The 21,146-nt window shown below is 41.2% G+C and overlaps 2 protein-coding genes and 1 long non-coding RNA gene across 3 annotated transcripts in view; 2 read left to right on the top strand and 1 right to left on the bottom strand.

The window, feature by feature from the left end:
* Positions 1-2,262, top strand: part of LOC103154427 (spermatid perinuclear RNA-binding protein-like) — a 57,410-nt gene extending 55,148 nt beyond the window's left edge. The window contains exon 18 of the mRNA XM_007575704.2: positions 1,709-2,262. Coding sequence (XP_007575766.1) covers positions 1,709-1,797 — 89 coding nt within the window. The 3' untranslated portion in view covers positions 1,798-2,262. The remainder of the gene's footprint in view (positions 1-1,708) is intronic.
* A 1,984-nt stretch (positions 2,263-4,246) lies between these two features.
* On the top strand, positions 4,247-5,950 carry LOC103154426 (uncharacterized). Its single transcript, XR_477926.2, has 2 exons — positions 4,247-5,269; positions 5,345-5,950. It is a non-coding gene; the product is annotated as an uncharacterized LOC103154426 (long non-coding RNA).
* Positions 5,951-10,825: 4,875 nt separating this feature from the next.
* Positions 10,826-15,052, bottom strand: LOC103154425 (probable G-protein coupled receptor 21). The gene has a single exon (XM_007575703.2). The coding sequence runs from the start codon at positions 14,529-14,531 to the stop codon at positions 13,470-13,472; it is 1,062 nt and encodes a 353-aa protein (XP_007575765.1). The 5' UTR covers positions 14,532-15,052; the 3' UTR covers positions 10,826-13,469.
* Between the last annotated feature and the right edge of the window lie 6,094 nt (positions 15,053-21,146).

Genomic DNA, 21,146 nt, shown 5'->3' with positions numbered 1-21,146 from the left:
TGCTAGCCCCGCCCACTTGTACCCCTGCTAGCCCCGCCCCCTCCACCTGTTAAAGGAATATCCTCACTAAAGAATTATGTTCAGTAATCCAAAACATTTGAACTCAGAAACATTTTCTCGTTTTCACTTCTTCAAATCTGCATAAAGTGACTCAACATTCCACATGTAGAGGAGAATCACTCACAACCCGACTCCACTGATCAATAAACACCAACGTTTGTGACATTTTAATATTTTCAGATGATTATGTTTAATCATAAGAGGCTGTGGAAATAAACGGATCTGATGCAGATTAGATTTATAATCAGCAGCTTTTGGATAAAAGGTTTTCTGCAGATGCTTCACCTGCTGCAGGTTATAAAGTTTTAAAGCTGAACATCCTGCAGACGAGACGCAGCAGAAAGGAGCTGAAGTTACAGCCTGAATGAAATCCTGTTTGTTTCAGGGAGAGCAGCTGTTTAAGCCGCGCGTTTGTTTTAGTTTGTGGGTTTTTTGTCATTTTTGGTTTTATATTTTGCGTTTGTTGTGTTGAGGATATAAACTGCAGTCAGTTTGAGTCAGAACCCTCTGCAGTGATGAAACGGTGAAACCCAGAATGTGTCGGATATTCCTTTAACTTTCCCTCCTGTGATTCATTTGCTTGTTTTTGTTTTTTTGGTGTTGAAAAGTTTACAGCGATCAGTTGCACTGAAAACATTTTTCCTTTCATTTCATATCAACTGTTTACATTTGCTGCTGTTTTATTTTGACCTGGTTGTTAATAATAATCTTTTTAAATAAAAATATTTTTGTGAAATGTTGATTTATTTATTTATTATTGTTATTTTTACAATAAGCTTTTCAGCAGGAAAATCAGTCCAAACTGCAGTTCTGATATTTTAACTGGTCAGATGACAGCAGTGTTTCAGGAGGAAGTGATGTCATAATCTACCTTCAGTCCAACAGATGAATAAAAACCGTTTCAGGTTTTAATTCCTGGTTTGATTCTGTAGCTCTTTAATTTTAATCAGGAGTTTACAGCCACGCCTGGTCAGGACTTTTCATCTGGGTTTTAATGAACTGGAGGATCTACTAGAAGACTGAACTAGTAGATCACAGATCAGATTAAGTGATCCAAGGTTCCTTATATTGTGATGGAGGTAAAAACCATGAAATGCATCCAGTGGTGGGATCATCTCTGCTAGTGCGCTAATCATTTTTTTTTGTTTAGTTTTAAAACATTTAGTGCAGGTTAGTAAACTCTCAGCTGAATAAAGTTCAACATCTGTGTTGAAGTTTTGTTCATCAACTGTTAAAAAAATCTTAAAGTTTATATTCATGCTCTTATTTTGAAGTAGCAGACTGTTTATGCTGCAGCAAGCTACATTTACTCTGTACCCAGAATGCATTGCTTATAGTTCAAACAGCCATAAAACTGAAACTTAATTTAACGCTTTAGCATTAGCTTCCACTAAGTAGCATGTTGGTGTAGTGCTTTAGCGTTAGCAGAACTAATGTTTATGATTAGTGCTTCAGGGTTAGCACAGCTAGCTTTTTAGTTAGCAGTGATCACCAATGAAGGTTTTAAAAAAATGTAAGTAAAAGAGGATTTAATGGATGTTAGGAGAGTCGCTACACATTTAAGTTTTTCCGTCAAACTGGTTCCGATTCTTATCCCCATTAAGTCCAGCAGTTGTTTCTGTGACCTGATGTTGTTGCCTGTCTGCAGGCGGCCTGTACATCGACAGTGCCTACTACCAGCCGCAGACCATCGCCACGCCCATCATCATCCATCTGGGCCCTCAGGATCTGTTCTGACCTCCAGCTCCAGACAGGAAACCAGACCCGAAGCCCGGTTTGAACTCCAATCCTCTCAAACTGTCGGTTCCCACATGACGGCCAGCAGCAACACTGAAAGCAATATGGAGGACGATGGCGGCGCGTCGGGCAGCACAGGTCCAGTTCTGGCTCCTGAAGAAAACACAAAGCAATACTCTGGCTGCCTTCAGGGGCCTCAGGGGCCCTAAACGTCTCGGAGTGAAACTCAAGCAGCCCAGAAACTGGAAATATTAACTGTGTTTCAGTATAAACTCAGCAGCAGCTGAACATATTTATTAACATATTTATGAATGTAAATACAGTCATGACTGTAACTTTGTATTCAAACACATATTTGCATATCGCTGTATCAGATGATGGTATTTAATCTTGTATTAAACATTCCTGTATCTCAGCGGCACCTTTGGTCTAAGCTGGAGGATTTAAAAACTACATTTTCAATCATTTGTTGTTTTGTTTGGAATCATCTGAGATCAGATCCGGAAAACCCAGAAAGACAGGAGCCATTGTAAGGAATTCCCAAAGAGGAGGTTCAGGGTTTCAATTTAGTTCTTCATTTTAAGAAACATTCTTCTTTGCACAACCTGCTGCAGGAAAGTCCCACAAGACTCCGCCATCTTTATTAGTCTACAGTCACACAGCAGGCAAATTCAACCCAAACCAGAGTTTTGAGTTTCCATGCAGTCTAAACGGACCTGTTCCAATGTTTCAAGCAATTTTTTTGGGAAAAAATGACTTGGGCCATTATTTTAGGAATTTTAGGATCAGCAGTAAAACAAACGACAGCAGGATAATTTTAAAGGGGCGGTATTGTGTGTTCTCTATTTTAGAGTACAATTAAGTAACTAATTTTCAGTTGTTTTAAAAATGCTTTATATATAAAATAATTCAGCTGTAATGACTTCAGGAAGTCATCACAACATGGCTTCTCTATTAACTAACATTTCTACCAGCATTTTACTGAGCAGCAGCTCCTATAATGAGCTCAGCAGATCCACCAGGTGTTTGCTAATTGCTGCTGGCTAGTCTGAAGGAGCTGAGTGGAGGCTGCTCTGTGAGCTGGAGGCTCAAAGGAGAAGCAGAGCCTCGAAGGCGGAGCTAGGTCCACCCAGGGGTTTTGCACAGCTGAATGGTTGCCATGGAGATTAAACGATTTCTGCATGAAAGAATCAAAGCAACACTGCAGGTTTGTTTTCTGTGAATAACAAACCTGCAAGCTGGAAAATGTTGATTTTTACATAACCCTGCCTCTTTAAATCTTGATGTTTGGACGTTTTCCACCAGGAACCAAACTTCCCACTGATGTTACAGAATCATGTTTTCTAGTGAAATCAACACTTTGGTTGGATCTGATGAAACTTTTCATCTATCAGCAGGCAGTTTGAGCTGAAGCCTTTTGGTTCTGTTGAGCAGATGGTTTCTCATGCAGACCAACAGAGACTTTCTGCAGCTTCCTGAGTGTGTGCACACACTCCTCCATTCTGCTGTTTACACCTCATGGGGAAACGTTGACCCCTCCTGACCTCTGCTGACCTCAGAGCGGAGCTCCGCGTCATTCCTGACACCGAGCTGACAGCTGCGCCTCGGCCCGCTGCTCGTTTCTGCCGGGCTGCAGCGTCAGATGGAGCCTCCAGATCCTCCCGGTATTTTTAGCGGCGGGACGCGGAGCCAGAAGGTGTTGGATTACGCAACGTGGGCGCATGGCGGCAGTTTGTCACGCTGTATGAGCGGTCAGGTTCACCGTGGGGAAACTGCAGTTTAATCACCTTGTTAGTCCAAAGCAAACCGTCCTGACAGCAAATCAGGACGAAGAGCGTCCAGGAACGAACCGGCCTCTGAACACTTTAACTGCATTATGATTAAATTTAATGTGTTTATGGATGCATAACAAACAAGCATTAAAATACCCTGAAATATAAGGAAAAGTGCTGAAGGTTTCATGGATCTGGAGACTTTCAGTCAGTTTCTCTAAAACATTAAGACAGGCTGCAGCCCCAAGTTCATTAACTGGTTTAGTAATTAATTAATCGTTAACTGAAACCTCTAAAACGGCCATCTGCTGAAAGAACAACTCACTAAGACAAAATAGATCTATTTTTTCTTTTCAGATACTTGAAAACTTTTGCCTGCATCTGCCCAAAACTCCTCAGGTGACAGTTTTAACTTCACCTGGTTTAAATTCTGTAAGAAAAAAAAATCTCGGCTCATTTTTGGCTGTAGATGATTCCTTAAGCGGTTAAATGAAAAATCTGCACAAAGTAGCTTTTTTAAAAATCTGATTAATCAATTGTCAGACCTGAATTAATGAAATCAGCAGATTAATAAATAAAATAAATGTTTTGTGTTTAATCAAAAACAAAGTTATAGAAACAATTATGAAACCTAAAAACAAATCTTCATTACACGTTGAAAATATAGCATAATGTCAGCAACAGATTTTCTTCTGGGTTTTTTTGTAAAATCTCAAAGATCTTTTTAATGTGACGACAGCTCCCTCTGCTGGTCAACTTTAATATCAAACTTTCTTTTGAACGGAAAGGAAGAAGAAATATTTTAAATGCTAAACAATTCACAATAAGATACAATCTATTTCACGGTAAATCTGTACTATTTAATTTCATTATGTAAAAATTAGAGAGGAAATACGATAAACAAGAATTTAAAAAGATGCAACCTGGACAAAAGAATATTATAGAGATGTTAGAAAATGAAATATAAAGAAAAGAGGGAAGGAGGGATGAACAGATAAGGATAAGCGAGAAAAAAAAATATTTTTCAGCTTTTTGTTGACTAAAGAAAAAATATTTAGGACAATTCAGCAGGTTTCCACTTTGGCCGCTAGATGGCAGCAAAGCTGTGAGTTTGACCGGATATCAGCTGAAGTTTCTCTTCCTGCTCAGAAACTGATTCCTGTTTCTTCCTGACCCTGAACTTCAGTATGTTATTTTAAAACAGAAATTTCAGGCTTCAAACATTTCACTTCATGTGTTTTGAGTCTGTATAACATGAGTTTCACTTTCTGTAACGAGGGAGAGAAATATTGGACTTTTCATGATATTCCAAGTTTGTAAATCTGATTGAGATCTGTGAAGGCGGCGCTGCAGAGATGTGGTCGTCCTCCTGAAACGTTGATCCTCGGATCGGTTCCATGTAAAAACAGCTTCATTATCCTGACAGCTGCTGCTGCCGAGGATCCACAACAATCTCATCTGTCCAGATGCACAGAGGGAAAGTCAGTTCATCAGCGGAGAAAAACTCTCATTATGAACTGTGAAGAAACCCTTAAAGCTCTGGATGTTGAGCTGGTTCTGATTCTGGTTCCGTGACGATGCAGCTGCTAATTAGAACTGGATTAATTAGACTCTCCATCAGCAGACGGTCGTTCCTGGAGGATGAGTTTATCTGCAGAGTTTTCACTCGGCAGATAAAAACTCTGTTTTACCAAAGTCTGGTAAAACTGTGACTTTGTTCTGAATTCTCACATTTCACTTCTAGGAATACTTTGATTTGATGTTTTTCCTTTCAGAATCCTCCGGTTGTTCCTGGAAAGCCGCCATGTTTGTTGAGAAGCAGGCGTCTGATTGGAGAAGCAGAGACTTCATGAGCAGAGGAGCAAACTGACGTTGGGTGCGACGACTTTCACACAAACTGCAAATCAAACAACATTCAGATGCTTTAGATGCCTCAGAGACTCGCATTCAGTTCAGTTTCCCTAACATGGTTGTTGAATGTCAACTCGCCTCAGTTCAGATTAGAGCTGATAACATGAAGATCAGACAAATTCAGCTTCTTCAGCCTGATTCTCTGATGTTTCTCACAAATTCAAAATGTCTGAATCCTTTTCTGAAAAAACCATCAACATGGTTTTACTGCCTGATTGTTATTTTTCCTGAACTGAAGCTGAACTTAGATCATGATCTGTTCCTGAGCAGCAGCTCATGGATTCCTCCATGGTGGGATTGGAATCAATCGATCACCAAGTGGTTTGTGATCAATCTGGCAAGTAATAAAAAAATCTACATATTTCAGTTCTTTAAGGAAAAAAGTGCTTGTGTATTTTTATTTTTTTCAAATCTTTTCAGCTGTATGTACATTTTGGAAAGGGAAAAATATATTGCAAAATTTCTTGCAATTATTTCTAATCTCATCACAAAGTTTGTGATTTTGGAAAAAAACATAAAAAAACAAACAAACAACAAACAACATGCAGGAACATGGATTTATTACAGAGTGGAATACTTCAAGCTTTTATTTCCTGTAATGTTAATTATGGTTTGCAGATAAAACCTGAGCTTCAGTGACGCTGGATGAATCCGGCTCCAGTCAGACGAACATCCGTCTGGTTTCTCTGTTTCTGTTGGACCGATTCACTGCAGACATCCTAACACGTTTTTAGGAAGCTGTAACATCCCTCACCGGGTTTCATCTTCATGCCAGCAGATATCTGGCGCCTCCAACACTGAAATGTGATAAAACACAAAGTTTTAAGCTACAATAATAATAATAAATCTCTTTGCGTCTCCCTCCCTCCCCTCCTGCTGCTCTCGGTTCTGGCCCAAATTTGGCGCTGTCGGCCTCTGAAAAGGCATTTCCTCCTGACTGCCAGCCGCCGTGGCAGCATTTTGAGTTTCCCACAGGAAAATAAAAACATAAACTCTGACATAACATGTCTTTAGATGAAGGGATCAGGGCTCCCTGGGATCCTCTGGTGCTGAACCAACTCCGCCTGACGGGGAAATGACAACATGAAATGACAAAGTGAAAACACACAACAGTCAGAAACTCATCAGACAGTTTGATGAGTTTCATCACCAAAAATAAATATAAAACACAATAAATATGTTGATTAATGTTTCATTTAAGGAGCTCAGTGTTTCAGCTGTTTTTCAGTTTTTTGGAAGTTTGTTCCAGATTTGTGGTGCATAGAAGCTGAATGCTGCTCCTCTATGTTCTGATTCTGGTTCTGGAGGCAGAACAGAACCAGAACCAGAACCAGAACCAGAGGTCTGAAAGATTGATGCAACAGCAGCAGATCTTTAATCCATTCAGTGATTTATAAACTACCAGCAGTAGTTTAAGGTTTATTCTGTCAGTGAAACTGGGTGGTGTAGAACTGGGTGATGTAGAACTGGGTGATGTAGAACTGGGTGGTGTAGAACTGGGTGATGTAGAACTGGGTGGTGTAGAACTGGGTGATGTAGAACTGGGTGGTGTAGAACTGGGTGGTGTAGAACTGGGTGATGTAGAACTGGGTGGTGTAGAACTGGGTGGTGTAGAACTGGGTGGTGTAGAACTGGGTGATATAGAACTGGGTGGTGTAGAGCTGGGTGATGTAGAACTGGGTGATGTAGAACTGGGTGATGTAGAACTGGGTGATGTCTCTGTCTTCCTGGTTTTAGTCAGAGCTCCAGCTGCAGCATCTGGACCTGCTGCAGCTGAAGACGCTGCTGCAGTAATTAATGCTACTAAAGATAAACCCCTGGATGAGTTTCTCTAGATCTTCAGTCCTTTAATCCTGAAAATGTTCTTCAGGTGACAGAAGGCCGACTCAGACGCTCCAAAAGCAGGAAGTGATCTACAGCTCAGAGCATTTCAGTTTAAAGAAAAGACAAAAACAAATCCAGAACATTACTGCGGCCCATGACGGCATCTCGGCTTTTTCATTTGCTAAACTGGATGAATTTTGTGTTTCTTTGTTCTGAGTGAAGCCACAGAAACAAACCGACCGTCTGTTTCTCTCATCACTTCGTTTTCTGATGAACAGATTCCTTTAACTCTCCAGCAGAAACTCAGCAGCATCATGTGAGGCGGCGGGAACGATCGCCATGAAACAGCAGTCATGTGACCTGAAGGAAACACTGTAAAAAACATTTGGTTTGACTTTCTGCTGAAAGCTTGAGCTGACATCAGCGAGTTTAAAGAAAAAGTAAATTTATCTAAACTTACCAAGCAGAACGGAGGCTGAATTGGTTTCAACAGAAACACTTTTATTTTTCTCGTTAAAATATTTGTCCTGCTGCCTGTTGGTGAACTGAGCTTCATGTCTTCCTGCTGGATGATCCGTCAGCAGAAACATCTCATCCAGAAGGTATTTACATGATTTTATTACAAAGATGCTCATCATAATTCTCTTTATCAGTAATCATGTTGTAGTTTTTTTTGTTGTGTTCTTCACACAAACAAACTCCTCCTCTGTTTCTGCAGACTGAGACAGAGAACAGGCTCAAGGGGAGGAGAGCAGCAGAGTGAACAGGAGGAACTGATTTGATCTGAGTTTTAAAAACGTTCCCAGTTCACTTCCATCTAAAATGATGGTTCAAAATCAAACTGAGCCAAAGAGAATTAACATGAATTCAACTTTCTAATGACAACAACCTTAATACATTTATTTTTTAAAAAGTGCCAGAAAACCAAAGTCAAATTCTTTGTTTGAGTCACAATGTTGGCCAACAAAACAAATTCTGGTCATTTTTTACATTAATAAATGAACTCATCATTTGAAAACTGTATTGATCGAGTTACGATAATCTGTAACTGGAAAAAAAAAAAGAATAAAAATCAGGAGGGATTCAAATCTTCCCCCAGCAGAGACTCTGGTTTTTGTTCTGTACATGAAAAATGATGTATAAAGAATAATTAATAAATCCATCACAGGTCTGATATTCTGTCATAACCGGATCATCTTTTCTTCCTACTGAACTTCATGTTAATGAGTTTATGACATGAATTAAACCACCTTCATATAACTCAGTGGTTTCCAAACATTTTCTGCGCCCCCCCTATGGATTACAAATGGCTCTCTGGTTGAAACGACGCGTGTGACGGGGGGCAAAATGAATGTATGTAGCTGAAAATAGACACCAACATCGGTAGCCTACAAGGTACTTGTTAAGCTTAAGGTTCTGTATTGATATTAGCTAGTCATCTTTTAGCTAACATTACCTGCCTGCTGGTTTGCTGCCGTGATTCTAACACAAACCTACGTAGCTCCGCCCAGCAGCAGCAGGTCTCCTTCACAGGTGTAAAACCAGCTCGAGCGTCGTAGCGCTCATGTTGCGTTTAAAGGCGGCTCGGAAAAACAGGTTACAACATGTTAACAACGGATTAAACAGTTTTAACTGCTGATAAAAGTGACAGAGGACACAAATATGGGAAGTGTGGAAGCCTCTACTGTATCACATTGACATAGGAATAACAGAGAGTTGGCCATTCTAAGGTAAAAACCCAGCGCATACAGAGTTCATGTTTTTTGTTTTTTTATCCAGACGGCTTCCCGCGCCCCCCCTGCAATGACACGGCACCCCCCCAGGGGGCGCGCCCCACAGTTTGGGAACCTCTGATATAACTGATCATTCCTCATTTAGACAATTTAACAGAAAGTTTTTCCTTCTGCATGGAAACCCAACTAGAAACATCTGTCATATTTTTAAAGAATAAAATTAGTGAAGTGCAACTATTAATGAGCCACACTAATAAAAAATGTATAAGAAAAAAACACAAGAAACGTCTTTAAAGCTAAATGTAATAATCCAGTTTGATGTTTTCAATGTTTTTTTTCCAACATAAAAATAAAACGACTTTAAGGTGTTTTTTATTTTTATTACCTGAAATGAATCCAGAAACATCAACAAACAGAACATTCAAGTTTTAATCACACACATTATTTACAATAAACTTCAGGAAAATGTTGAGACCTCATGCTGAGAACCAAACAGCTCAGAGATTAAAGCCCTTTGTCCAGATTATTAATCTGGTATAAACTGTGGTTGTTGTAGGATTATTGCACAAAAAGATGACAGGAATGTAAAAACTGTACATTTCATGAGATCTGTGTTGCTCCAGCATATGAAAACTGTCTACCTGAATGTTTCAGGTACGTTTAAATAATTCATTTTCACAGCAGGAGGAGGCAGATTAAATGGATTCTGTCTGTTTTTCTCAGGAAACAGAAACTTTTTGCTCCTAAAAGCTGGACGTGTTTGGATCCATCAGTTCAGAGACACAGAGCCGGGTCGGTTCTGAGCCTCAGAAGCCTCTGAGCAGCTTTTCCCACCAAAACAGATCCAAACGTCCGCAGGCTGAACGGCGCCGCGTTTCAGCCGTTAGAAAACAAGAAGAGGAGCAAATTTCTGACAAAACAACTGAAAGTTTTAGATTAATCTCAAAAATGTTCTTGAAAAAACTTGTTAAATTCTGAGTTTGTATGCAAAAAATGCAAAATAAATTAAACTGAATCAGTAGACTGAGAAAAACAGTCAGGCGTCATAAGAACAGAACCAGTTCATTTAGTTTCAGACAAAAACCAGGAAATAACACAAAAAAGAACCAAACCGACCCGAACAGAACCGAACAAATCAGAACCGAACAGAACAGAACAGAACCGAACAAATCAGAACCGAACAGAACCGAACAGAACCGAACAAATCAGAACCGAACAGAACCGAACAGAACCGACCCGAACAGAACCGAACAAATCAGAACCGAACAGAACCGAACAGAACCGACCCGAACAGAACCGAACAAATCAGAACCGAACAGAACAGAACCAAACGGTCCAACACATCAACTGTAGGACAAACTCTGAGTTTTCAGACTCAGAGTTTTGTCCCGTTCTGGGTTTTTCACTAAACCCAGATAAATAAAACTTAAAATCAGTTCATGTTGTAAACGTTGGAGCGTCGCAGCTGGATGACGCTGCAGCAGCACTTCCTGTTGCTCATTTTAAAAACCTGCTGAGTTTTAATGGACTAAACAAATTTAACTATTTTCTTTTTTCATATCTGGTTGTTTTTATTTCTGAATCAGTTTGAAATAAATGAAATGAAGAAAATAAAAAAACTGATTTCTGTGGTTCTGAAGCTGCTTCTTCCACAAAAATCTACAACCTGCAACATTTTAAAAAGTTTCACAACATTTACCTTAAATCATCATAATTAGACCCAGAGGGACAAAACATTTATTCTGTTTCTTTTTCAAAAAGATTTTTTTAATTGTGCTCTTAATTTTAAAAAAATGCACATCCATAAAGTTTTCTACAAAATGTGATTTTAAAATGATTTCAGATTCTGAAACGTGTTTCTTCCCCTTCGATCGGCTGCAGTCAGAAACAATAACTGAAGTAAAATCTGTTTTCAACAAGTTTCCACAGACTGAATCCAATTAACTTTAATGTTGTTTCTGCAGCAATAAATCATGAAACGAGTCATTTCAGTTCCCTTCCAACAAGGAGAAGTCCTGTTACAACGGCTGCTTTAAAAACGATGAATAAATCAAATTACTTGTTCCTTCCTGACCGAATTCAGCTTCTGCCTCTTCAGCACATCAAGAAAATACTGATAGCATCATTTTCAGAAGACATTATATTTTATTTAAGTCATTTTTAATTTTAGCTTTTTCATTAAAACTAAAAAATAGTTTGAGTTTTTTCTGCTTTTCAGCATTTCTCTCATAAATGAGACACAGTTCATGCAAACCGAAGCTTTTTACAGAGAAACTCAGGAAAGTTAAAGTTTAAACATTTAAAGCTCTTTAAATGTGACAATAAGTGAAGGTTTTAATCTCATTTCTGTAGTTTAACTTCCATTTAAAGAAATCCCAGAGAAAATATCAGAATCTGATAAAAAGAATCAAAGACCACTGCTGCCCCTCCCCCACCTGTTGCTACAAACTGTTAGCCAGGGGGCTGAAGGATCTAAACTGGTTTTGTTGTTTGGAAGAAACAAACTTTGCTGTTTGGTTTCATTTCTTGGAGCCACTCATGATATTAAACCTCAAAGTACAAGGAATATTATTTTATTACAATATTCATATTATTTATAACAAAAGAAACAAATCAGGTTTTTACAGTATAAATATTATATTTTGCTGTTGGGCCTCAGATTGAAACATCTCGACCTCCAGGAGGTCAAACAGACGCAGACCTCTGTTACTGCGGCGCCGCAGTCACATCATTACATCAGTAATGATGTTTTAAATTTTAAAATTTTAAAAAGTTTCAGGAAGTTAAAGTGTGAGCGTTAAAATGGAGCCGGATCGACACGTCGGTCAGTTTCTGCCTGTTTCTCCTGCAGTCGGTTTGGAAACAGCAGAACGACAAACAAACATTCAGTGCAATAAATGAAGCTGCTGCTCATGATGCTAAAGTTCAACTGGATCAGATGAAAACCTGAAAATGTCTCCTGGTTTTTAATCTAAATTTAATCTCAAAACCTGAAACTGAAGTTAATCCAGAAACTTCAAATATCAGAAACTGATTTCAGATCAGTTTTATGAGAGGATCAAACATTTGACATTAAAGATTCAACACTTTTTGTTTTGTAGCAAAATAACTAGTTAGATACATTATTACAGCCACAGAAGTCAAAATTAGAGAAATATTTAATCTCATTTAGCCACAACAGTAATAAGTCTTTCATTTTTTGTTTTAAAATGTTTTAGCACATAGTTTAGTTTTAAATGTTATTTTTAAAACCTAGAAAAGATACAAGTTACTGTCAGACTCTCCATAATGCTGAGAGAATATCACATCAAACCTTTAATATGAAAAAAATGATTAAAAAGAGCCAAAACCTCTGATCACATCCAGGCCTGATATGAATCAGAGATCAGGATCAATTTTCTGCATTTAGTCAAAACCAGTAAAACATTTTCTGCTTCAAACAGCAGCAAACAGAAACGGCTCAGCTTCATAAAACAGAAACGCTTCGGCTTCAGGTTCAGACTGGAGATCTGCTGATGAAACGTTTCAGGATCAAACCTCCCCAAATAAATAAATAAACTGTCCGTCTCCTGATTGGGCGTTCAGCAGACGGCAGGAGGAAAAACGCCGCAGGTCAGAGAGCCGAGCTGATTCATAAATCAACATTTTCTATGAATCCAGGCTGAACAAACATGGGCGGCTTCAGCAGAGGAGTCTGTTAGAAAACACATGGCTGAGTTTCCTCAGCTCAGGTTCAACTCAGATTTTCACACAGATCCTGAACATCTGGAGTCTGAGTCGTTTCACCTCCACACCTACATCCATCCTGAAACCATCAATCCATCAGTTCATCGCAGCTTTGGAAAATCTGGATTTTATCCACCAATGAACTCCTGGAGTTTCCATGTCTCAGGGCGGCCATCTTGTTGTGTTTTACAGCTTCTGTTCATTTGGACTTTGAATTCAGGTTAACCAACAAAATATAATGGTCAGATGATCTGTTACAAAAATAAAGTCATATGAAAGTAAAGTTGAAATTCTGCCAAAATAAACTCACAATGTCAATAGAAGACGGTTGAAACATTAGAATGAAATAGGTTATAAAAAAATTCAAAATAAAAAGTAAGAAATTAATTATCCAAGTTTTTTTTTTTTTTGCCATTTCATCCGAAAGACAGAAAAATGAGGAAATACATTGTTTAGCTTTTTTGCATTTGCTGGATTTGAACGAGCAGGTTGAACTATAATTTCCTTTTCTGCGTCTTTTTTGCACTTTTTAAATATTTATTAGATTCTCTGAATTCACACATCGACTGTTTTCATGCAGTTTGGCGTCAAACTTTGTTTCCAGCAGGCATCAGCAGAGACGCCTCTCTGTGGTCCTGCAGGCGCCAATCAGACGCTTCTAAACCGTAGACATAATATAATATAATCTAAACCAGTCTGCAGAGCGTCAGACGTGGCATCGCGTGTCGGTGCGCAGGCTTCCGGGGGGCGGAGCCTTCCTGCCGTCTGCGCAGCCGAGGCAGGAAGGAAGCAGCGGCTGCAGCAGACTGCCCAGGCCTTTTCGGAAGACGCTGTTGGAGAGGCTGTAGATGAGGCAGTTGCAGAAGCTGTTGCTGATTGCCAGCCACGTGGTGAGAAACGACGCCACCATGTGGCGGTACAGCCCGGCGCTCTCCAGCAGGAAGTAGAGGATGTAGGGCATCCAGAGGACGTAGAAGACGCTGGTGATGCGGAACAGCACCATGGCGTAGCGCTTGTCGGTGCAGCCGTCGCAGCGCTCGCCACCAGTGGGCGTGGCCTGCGCGCCGAAGCGGGCGTGGCGCTGGCTGATCTCCCGGGTGTGCTGCCGGCAGATCCGGAAGATGCTCCCGTACGTGAAGCAGACGGTGAGCGCCGCCGGCGCGTACAGCAGCGCCACGATGAAGGTGCTGAACGTCGGGTTGGTTCTCCACGACTCGGCGCACCACTGAAAGACGTCGCCATGGTAACCGGGCTTCCCCCAGCCCAGGAAGGACGGCAGGAAGACGAGGGCGGAGTAAACCCAGATGAGGACGATGCACGCCCGCAACCGGCACGGCGTCACCAGCGTGGCGTAGGACAGCGGGCGGGTGATGGCGATGTAGCGGTCCAAGCTGATGCACGCCAGCGACGCCATGGAGACGCTCTTCAGCACAGAAACGGCGTAGCCAAAGGCTTTGCAGGCGAGCTGCTGGTTCAGGCCCGGCAGGCAGCGCAGCAGCGACAGAGACGGCACCAGGCAGCTGACGCCCACCAGCAGGTCGGCGCACGCCATGGTCTGGATGAAGTGTCCGGTGCTGTGGTGGTGCAGCAGCGGCGCGCAGTGGAAGACGAAGATCACCAGCAGGTTCCCGGCGATGATGAGCACAGCGAGGAAGAGGATGATGGCCACCTCCAGCAGGCAGGTGTCCAGGCTGGGGGAGTAACCCACCGCTCCCAGCAGGCAGAACAAAGGAGAGCCGCTCTGGTTCGGACTGGAGGAGGAGTTCATGTTGGGTCGGGTTCAGCGCCACACGGCGGTCATCCCATCTTTAAACTCCGTTCCTTTAAATCCTCAACATGTTTGTCTGGTTTGGTGCTCAGGAAACAAATCCAGGTCATTGTCCTTCAGTCAGCATCTCAGCGGCCGGCCGCGCAGCAGCTGCTGCCCTCAGACATGATGCAGCCGGACTGCGCTGCTGCTGCAGGCGGGGAAACGTGAGCATGAGGGCAATGAGGAGAAACAATGAGGAGGAAGAGTGATGCTGCAGAGCACCTCGTCTTCCTCTCATCCCCTTACCCTGAGGTGAGCTCGATGCACAGCCGTCCAGACGCCGCCAACTTCCTTCATCTGCTGCCGGGAAACGGAAACACTCCAAACACGTTGATCTTTTCCTCAAACCGACTCCGGACAAAACAAAGACGGGCGGCGTTCCGGCCGCAGGGTCCCGGCATGGAGGGAGAGGAGCAGCTGCCTCTGCTGGAGCGGCTGGATAACGATGGACCCACAATGCCTCTCTCCTCTCCTCCCCCTGCTTCTTATCTCCCTCTTCATCCCTCCTCCCTCCTTCCTTACAGACTTTTCCCTCCTCCTCTCTCCATGGTTTCCTGCTTTCTTAGAGAAATGCCTCCAGTGATTCCAGCTCTGTGTTAAAGGTAATGAACATGTTAGGACGGGTCAGTGGGCCCTGAAACATCTTCATTACATTTTTCTTATATAAGGAGATTTTAGTCTCAGTTCTGCATTTCCAGCTGTTTTATGTCCTGTCACTTTAAGTCATGCTGCTGGCCACGCCCCCAAACTCAATGTTTACACTCATATGTAAAAAAGGCTGCAAACAAATGCATAATTATATAACCATACTTCTTTGAAAAGCAGAAGTGGAGCCTCCTGCACAACCAATAAAATGCAGCAAGTGGTTTCTGGAACGTAAGTCAACAACAGAACACTTTTCTTTTCCAGCAGCCATTGTCAGCAGTAAAACCAGCTGACCAAATGTGCTGGAAGCTCTCTTTGGGTTGCTAGGCAACGGGCTGGGCTTCGCTGGGGTTGCTAGGTAACATGCAGTGCCAGCTGACTTATGACATTACATTCTGGAGGTTTTTAAACGGCTCTTTTTCCTGACTTTAGCCAAACTGTAACTTCAGGACGATGGAAGGTTTCAGACGCTCAGCCTGCAGTCGACACTGTGGGTATGAAAGAGGAGAAACACGAGGAGCGTCACGACCTGCAACAAACTGAGACAAACAGTTTCCATAGCAACATGTCAATAATGAAGCCGCTTCACAACCAACGTTTCTGTTCTGGTTGACAGAGAGTTCAAGGGTCACCAGTCAGATGTTTGGCTGTTGTTTTTTTTTTTGTTGGATATTATCCTTTTTGTTTCTCCTTTGTTCTTCCAGGTTAAAGGTTATTGATGCCACATCTGCTCAGCTTTACATGGCAGCTGTGTTTAGTGATCAGACATCAGGATGGTTTCACCTCTGCAGCTGGAGGTGGACAGGAGGATCACCGTGTGACTGGATCATGTGAGGCTCAGCCTGCTGCTGACCTGAGGCTCAGAGCCGCAGAACAGAAACACACAGAGACATTAAACCAGCAGCGTTAAAACGAGGGTTTATGAGCAAATCAACACGCAGCAAAGACTCGACACTCCAGCTGAACATGAAGCACACACAGAGCTCGCTCTGTTTTCTAAACCACTAAAAAGAAAAGGAAACTTTTCATAAAAGCTGAGATATCTTCAGATTCTCTGTGTGGCAACAAAACAAACCTGGTTGGAAAACCTCCAAAGCAAACAGACTCAGCAGAAACATAATAAACCCACCATCCTCCCTGAAACCTTTCATTTGAAACAAGATCATTAAAATAACCCCAGTGGCTTAAACAGAGATCCTCCTCTGACTGCAGATGATCCCAGCCCATCCACACCTTTCAGATTTTTCAAAAACTGTTGATCTCTGCAAAATGATGTGATGAGCCTCAAGAAAAATAACCAACATGTACATCCAAAAAAACTTCAGAATAACCCAAATCACTCAACTCTAAAATGATATGTAGATATTTGCCAACTTTCTTATAACTCCTGTTTAAATCTGAGCTGGAGATGTGTTCAGGATGAGTGAAGCTCTGGGTTGAGCTCTTCCTGTGTTTAAAATGCTCAGAGAAGCTGAGGTCAACCTGTAACTGGAAACTCCAACCCAGTATCTCTGCCCACAGAGACCAGAGGAACATCAACATGGAGACTGAAAGGTGACCGTCTAAGAACCAGACCTTTGCCAGGAAACAATCAAACCAGGTGACCACATCATCCTCCATGGAGAGGTTAAAGGGCATCAGGCCTCAGGCAGTCAGGGCTGCCAGGGGCACCAGCTTAAAAGTTAGACATCACCAATAAAGATCTGGGAATGTTGAGGAAACCAGTCGCTGGCCCTGAAAGACTGAAATATTTCAATATTTGAGTCTTTTAGGATAAAATAAGAAAAGCAGGATCCTGAAGATGCTCTGATGGACTTCAGTCAGAACAACCCAGGATGCAAATGTCATGTGGAAGGAGGCAAAGGAGGAGATCCATCAGGGAAACTATTGGGAAGCTTAGCAGACATGATGACAGAACAAAGAACAGCAAGCTTACAGGATCTGGAGGAAGAGCAGGTTCTGCCAAGTCCTGGATTGAAACCACATCCTGAAATCTGCACCGTGAAGAGCTGCCACTACCAGAACCTACATGACCAACTGGATCCACCAGCAGAAGCAAACACCACTCAAGATATCGGACACATTATACAAACCAAGGGAGATGAGGAGGAGACTGCGAGGCTGACCAGGGATCCTCCGCAGGTGGTCTACGTATTTCGCCATCATCAGCAACGTTTCATCATTTCCTGCCACCAATCCTGGAATCTGTGCTGCAGAAATCCACAGCTGAAGCAAACCAGGTCAGAATGAAGAGCAGCAAACCCATGGTCCCATGATCTGTGGAAGATGTTGGGAGGTCACAGCTCTACCTTCTTACTGTCTTTAACCAGATTGTTTCCAGGAACTAACCTCCCCAAACAAACAGTTTCCATTGGAAAGGCAAAGGGGAACGTCACAGAGTGCACCAGCTACCGGCTGGTAAAACTCCTGAGTCACAGCACACCGCCTCCCTGCTGAGGGAGAAACATCCAGAATCAGCCAAGAAGCTCCACATTCCTCCAGGCCACTAGGGGGAGTCTTGAGTATGTAATATTACCTGTGTAAATACGCAGCTGTTCTATATTGTAAAATACTTTATAACACACATTCTCTTTCTTCCTCCAGTCTTCTAAACATCCTTTTAAATCATGACATCCTGTTTGATTTGGTTGTCGACTCCCCCTAGTGGTCTGGAGGACTTCTACTTTGTGAATCAAGTTTCCAGGATTTCATATGATGTTACTGATATTTGCAGAATTTTATTTTTGGTTCCTGTTTGCATCATTCATCTGTTTGCAGGATGTTTGCTGTGTGAACAAACCATCATACAGAAGAGTTAAGGTTCAGCTCTTTACTCCTCATTTCAGTGAAAAACAAAAGGAAGCAGGATAACTGTAACTGTTTCACAGGGTTTGAACTGTTTCATATGTAGCTCTTCATGCTCTATGCAGCAGAAAATAATCAGACGTATTGATTTGACTTCCTGTCTGCTGCAGGTAGTAACAGGCTGCGTCCTCCTGCAGCGCTGAGCTTCGGCTGACGGTTTGTTCAGTCATTTATTAGTTGTGCAGACATGAAGCAACTCTTAATTGACTGTGGCACCAGGAACTCCCCACCCCCACCCCCACTACCATGTGAACATGTGCTTAAAGTTTATTCAATTCCTCTGGGAGCTCCTTCAGGTCAACTGTTACTGTGGAGCTAAAAACAGAAAAGAGGAAAACGAAAGAAAGGAACTGTGACATTTTATAACACAGTCAGTGATGCACTGACTGGAAGAAACCAGATTTTACTGATTTTAGCTTCAAACTGAACCTGGAGATCTGAGTATAAAATGTAAACATTTAAATGAGACTGTTCAAAAACCCGCCTGATTAACGCAGCGTTATGAGTCTCTGGCTGTCAGATGCTCCAGTTACTGTCTGTAACGTCTCTACACTTATTGGCACCACTGACGCCCTCTGGTGGCCAGTCTGGGAACTCCAGTCTCCTTTCTTGAGCCAATTTCAGCACAATCAGCTCGTTTTGTCTGTGAACAAATTATTTAAAATATTTATTTTAACTTAAAACATTTAAATATTTATTCTGCTCTCAGTCTCAATGTAAAGGTGGAAATAATCATATCAACAGATCTGAATAAATTTGCAGAAAAAACACTTTACAAAAAAGTGTTTTCAGTATAAAGATCATGTTTGTTCAGTTTAAATAAAAATAGAACATTTCTGAGAGTTTTTTCCATTCTAATAATAAAAGAATAAAATCACAGAAACAGCTTCCAGGATCTTTGTCTGATTCAAAGAGATGAAACCCACTGAGTTTAATTTAATTAGAGAAACATCTGATCATTGAACCAACAGAATAACTGTTATAATCGCGTTTCTCTTTTCAGATGAATCTCCACTGGGTTAAACGTTGTTCTCAAACCTGCTTCAAATGAAAACTCACAGGAAAGATCCTCATTTTATCAGAGCTGATTTACACCAGAAATGCAATAATTTTAGACTTTATTCGGTTCATCAGTTCATTGGTTCATCATGGTGTTAATAAATAAATCCAGAGTGAAAATGGGAAAAAGGAAGGAATGAACTGCTGCTTCACAGCTTGCAGATCAGAAACATCTCCATCACCAGCAGCTTGTCACAGCAGCCGTCCTCTGAATTATCGCTGCTGCAGCAGAAGAGCAGAGATGTGAGTGTGAATAAAAAATGTGTGAAGGATAAAGTTTTATCCTCAAAGTATAAAATAATCATGTTCATATTAGTTCATCTTCCTGCAGTTTTTGTGTCACTGATAGTGAAAAACATGTTTGATCTGAAAAACTAGTGATTTATTCAGTGACAGGAGAAATGAAAGGAGGTTTAAATTTAAACTCTGCACAGTGCAGACAAGAGAAAAAAATAATTGAAATGGGAACAAATCCTGATGAATTCAGATGTAACAGCAGATTTTCAGACTGAATAAAACAAACAGCAATAAAAGACACAAAAAAGGTTTTTACCATTTAATTCATCCAAATACAGTTGAACTTGTCTGAAACTCTTTGGAGCAAGATTAAGACTTTTTTAATGAGCCTTGGTAATGTAAAGGTAAAAAATGAATGAATCTCAAAAATGTGATTTTTTTATCTGAACTATATGAGCTGTAAAATAACTGTAAACTAAGGGGCGCCCTCAGTGGAGCCGATTTTTTTGGTAATAATTTATGCCATAATATCAAAAACACACAGTTTCACTATGAAGTTATTTGTTTTTACAATAATATATATTTGATAATGTATGTATAAATTATTATGGACAAAAAGAAAAAATAAAAAGCTCTTGGGGCCCTCTGGTGGCCGCTGTAGGTACTGCAGCTTCACCAGTAACGAGCTGCAATGAGAATCCAAACGTCCAAAGTTCCGGTCAGAAGTTAAATTAGCAAAACAAAGAAAGAGGGAGAATAGAAAAAAGCCAAGATTAAGACTTTTTTCATGAGCCTTGGTGATGTAATGTAATGTAAAGATTAGTAAAGCTGCTAAAAGAAAATTAGCCTGATAGCGACCTGGACCGGTCCAGTTCAACAGCCAGACATTTATGCTAGGGCAGGGGTCCCCAAACTTTTTCCTGCGAGGGCCACATGACTGTTCCCTTTTCTGGTCGGGGGCCGGTCTTAGTTTTTCGAGAAAGAAACCTTAGAAAAGTTTTCTTGACGGGGGTGGGGGGGGAGGGGAAGAAAGGGGAGGATTGGATTACTGCCAACGACATATTCGTGTTTATAGATAGATTTTTACCCAGAATGCAAATGGAAAAAAACCGTGAGCGAAACGGTGACTGGTACTGACTGGTATATATTCCATTGAGGGAAACTAAGGTTCATATCTGCTCAAGAACCCCCCTGGTGGTTGAAGAAAAATTCACTTATATATGAAAAAAAACACTGAATGCTGTCTGGTATTGTTCAGGGGGCCGGACCAAATGAGGAGGCGGGCCGTAGCTTGGGGACCCCTGTGCTAGGGTGTTTGTGAGAAACTGACAGAGGTGGGACCAAGTCAATGTGTTGCAAGTCCGTGTCAAGACAGGCAAAAGTTAAGTCTCAAGTTGGGAGCTTGGAATTTCAAGTTATTTCGAGTCTTTAAAAAAAAAACAATGTTCCAATTATGCTAAATGTAAATAATAGACCATGTGTTCTTTTTAAAATCAAACATGCAATGACCTTATTGCAAATAAAGCATATAAATAAATATGTCAGTCCAAGTGGGGTTAAATCTACAGCCAGTTTCACATCTCAGTTTTGATAAAAACATGTTGCATGAATCAAACTTGCCACAAAATAATGAGCTGCATTACCATCCAGAAACACTCAGCACTACCCCACAGCGTTACCTTCAGGATCCTTACAATTGAACTATTTTTTACTTTTACAGCGATTTCTGAAAGAAAGCAAATTTACTGGATTTTGATTTGTTTTCTA

The sequence above is a fragment of the Poecilia formosa genome, unplaced genomic scaffold (genome assembly GCF_000485575.1).
Source record: "Poecilia formosa unplaced genomic scaffold, Poecilia_formosa-5.1.2 Scaffold386, whole genome shotgun sequence".
Taxonomy (NCBI): Eukaryota; Metazoa; Chordata; class Actinopteri; order Cyprinodontiformes; family Poeciliidae; genus Poecilia; species Poecilia formosa.
Note: the sequence above shows the minus strand (reverse complement) of the source record. Positions and strands in the feature narration are given on the sequence as shown.

Coding starts and splice junctions, on each gene's coding strand:
- LOC103154425 (XM_007575703.2), bottom strand. CDS start 14,531: ATGAACTCCTCCTCCAGTCCGAACCAGAGCGGCTCTCCTTTGTTCTGC.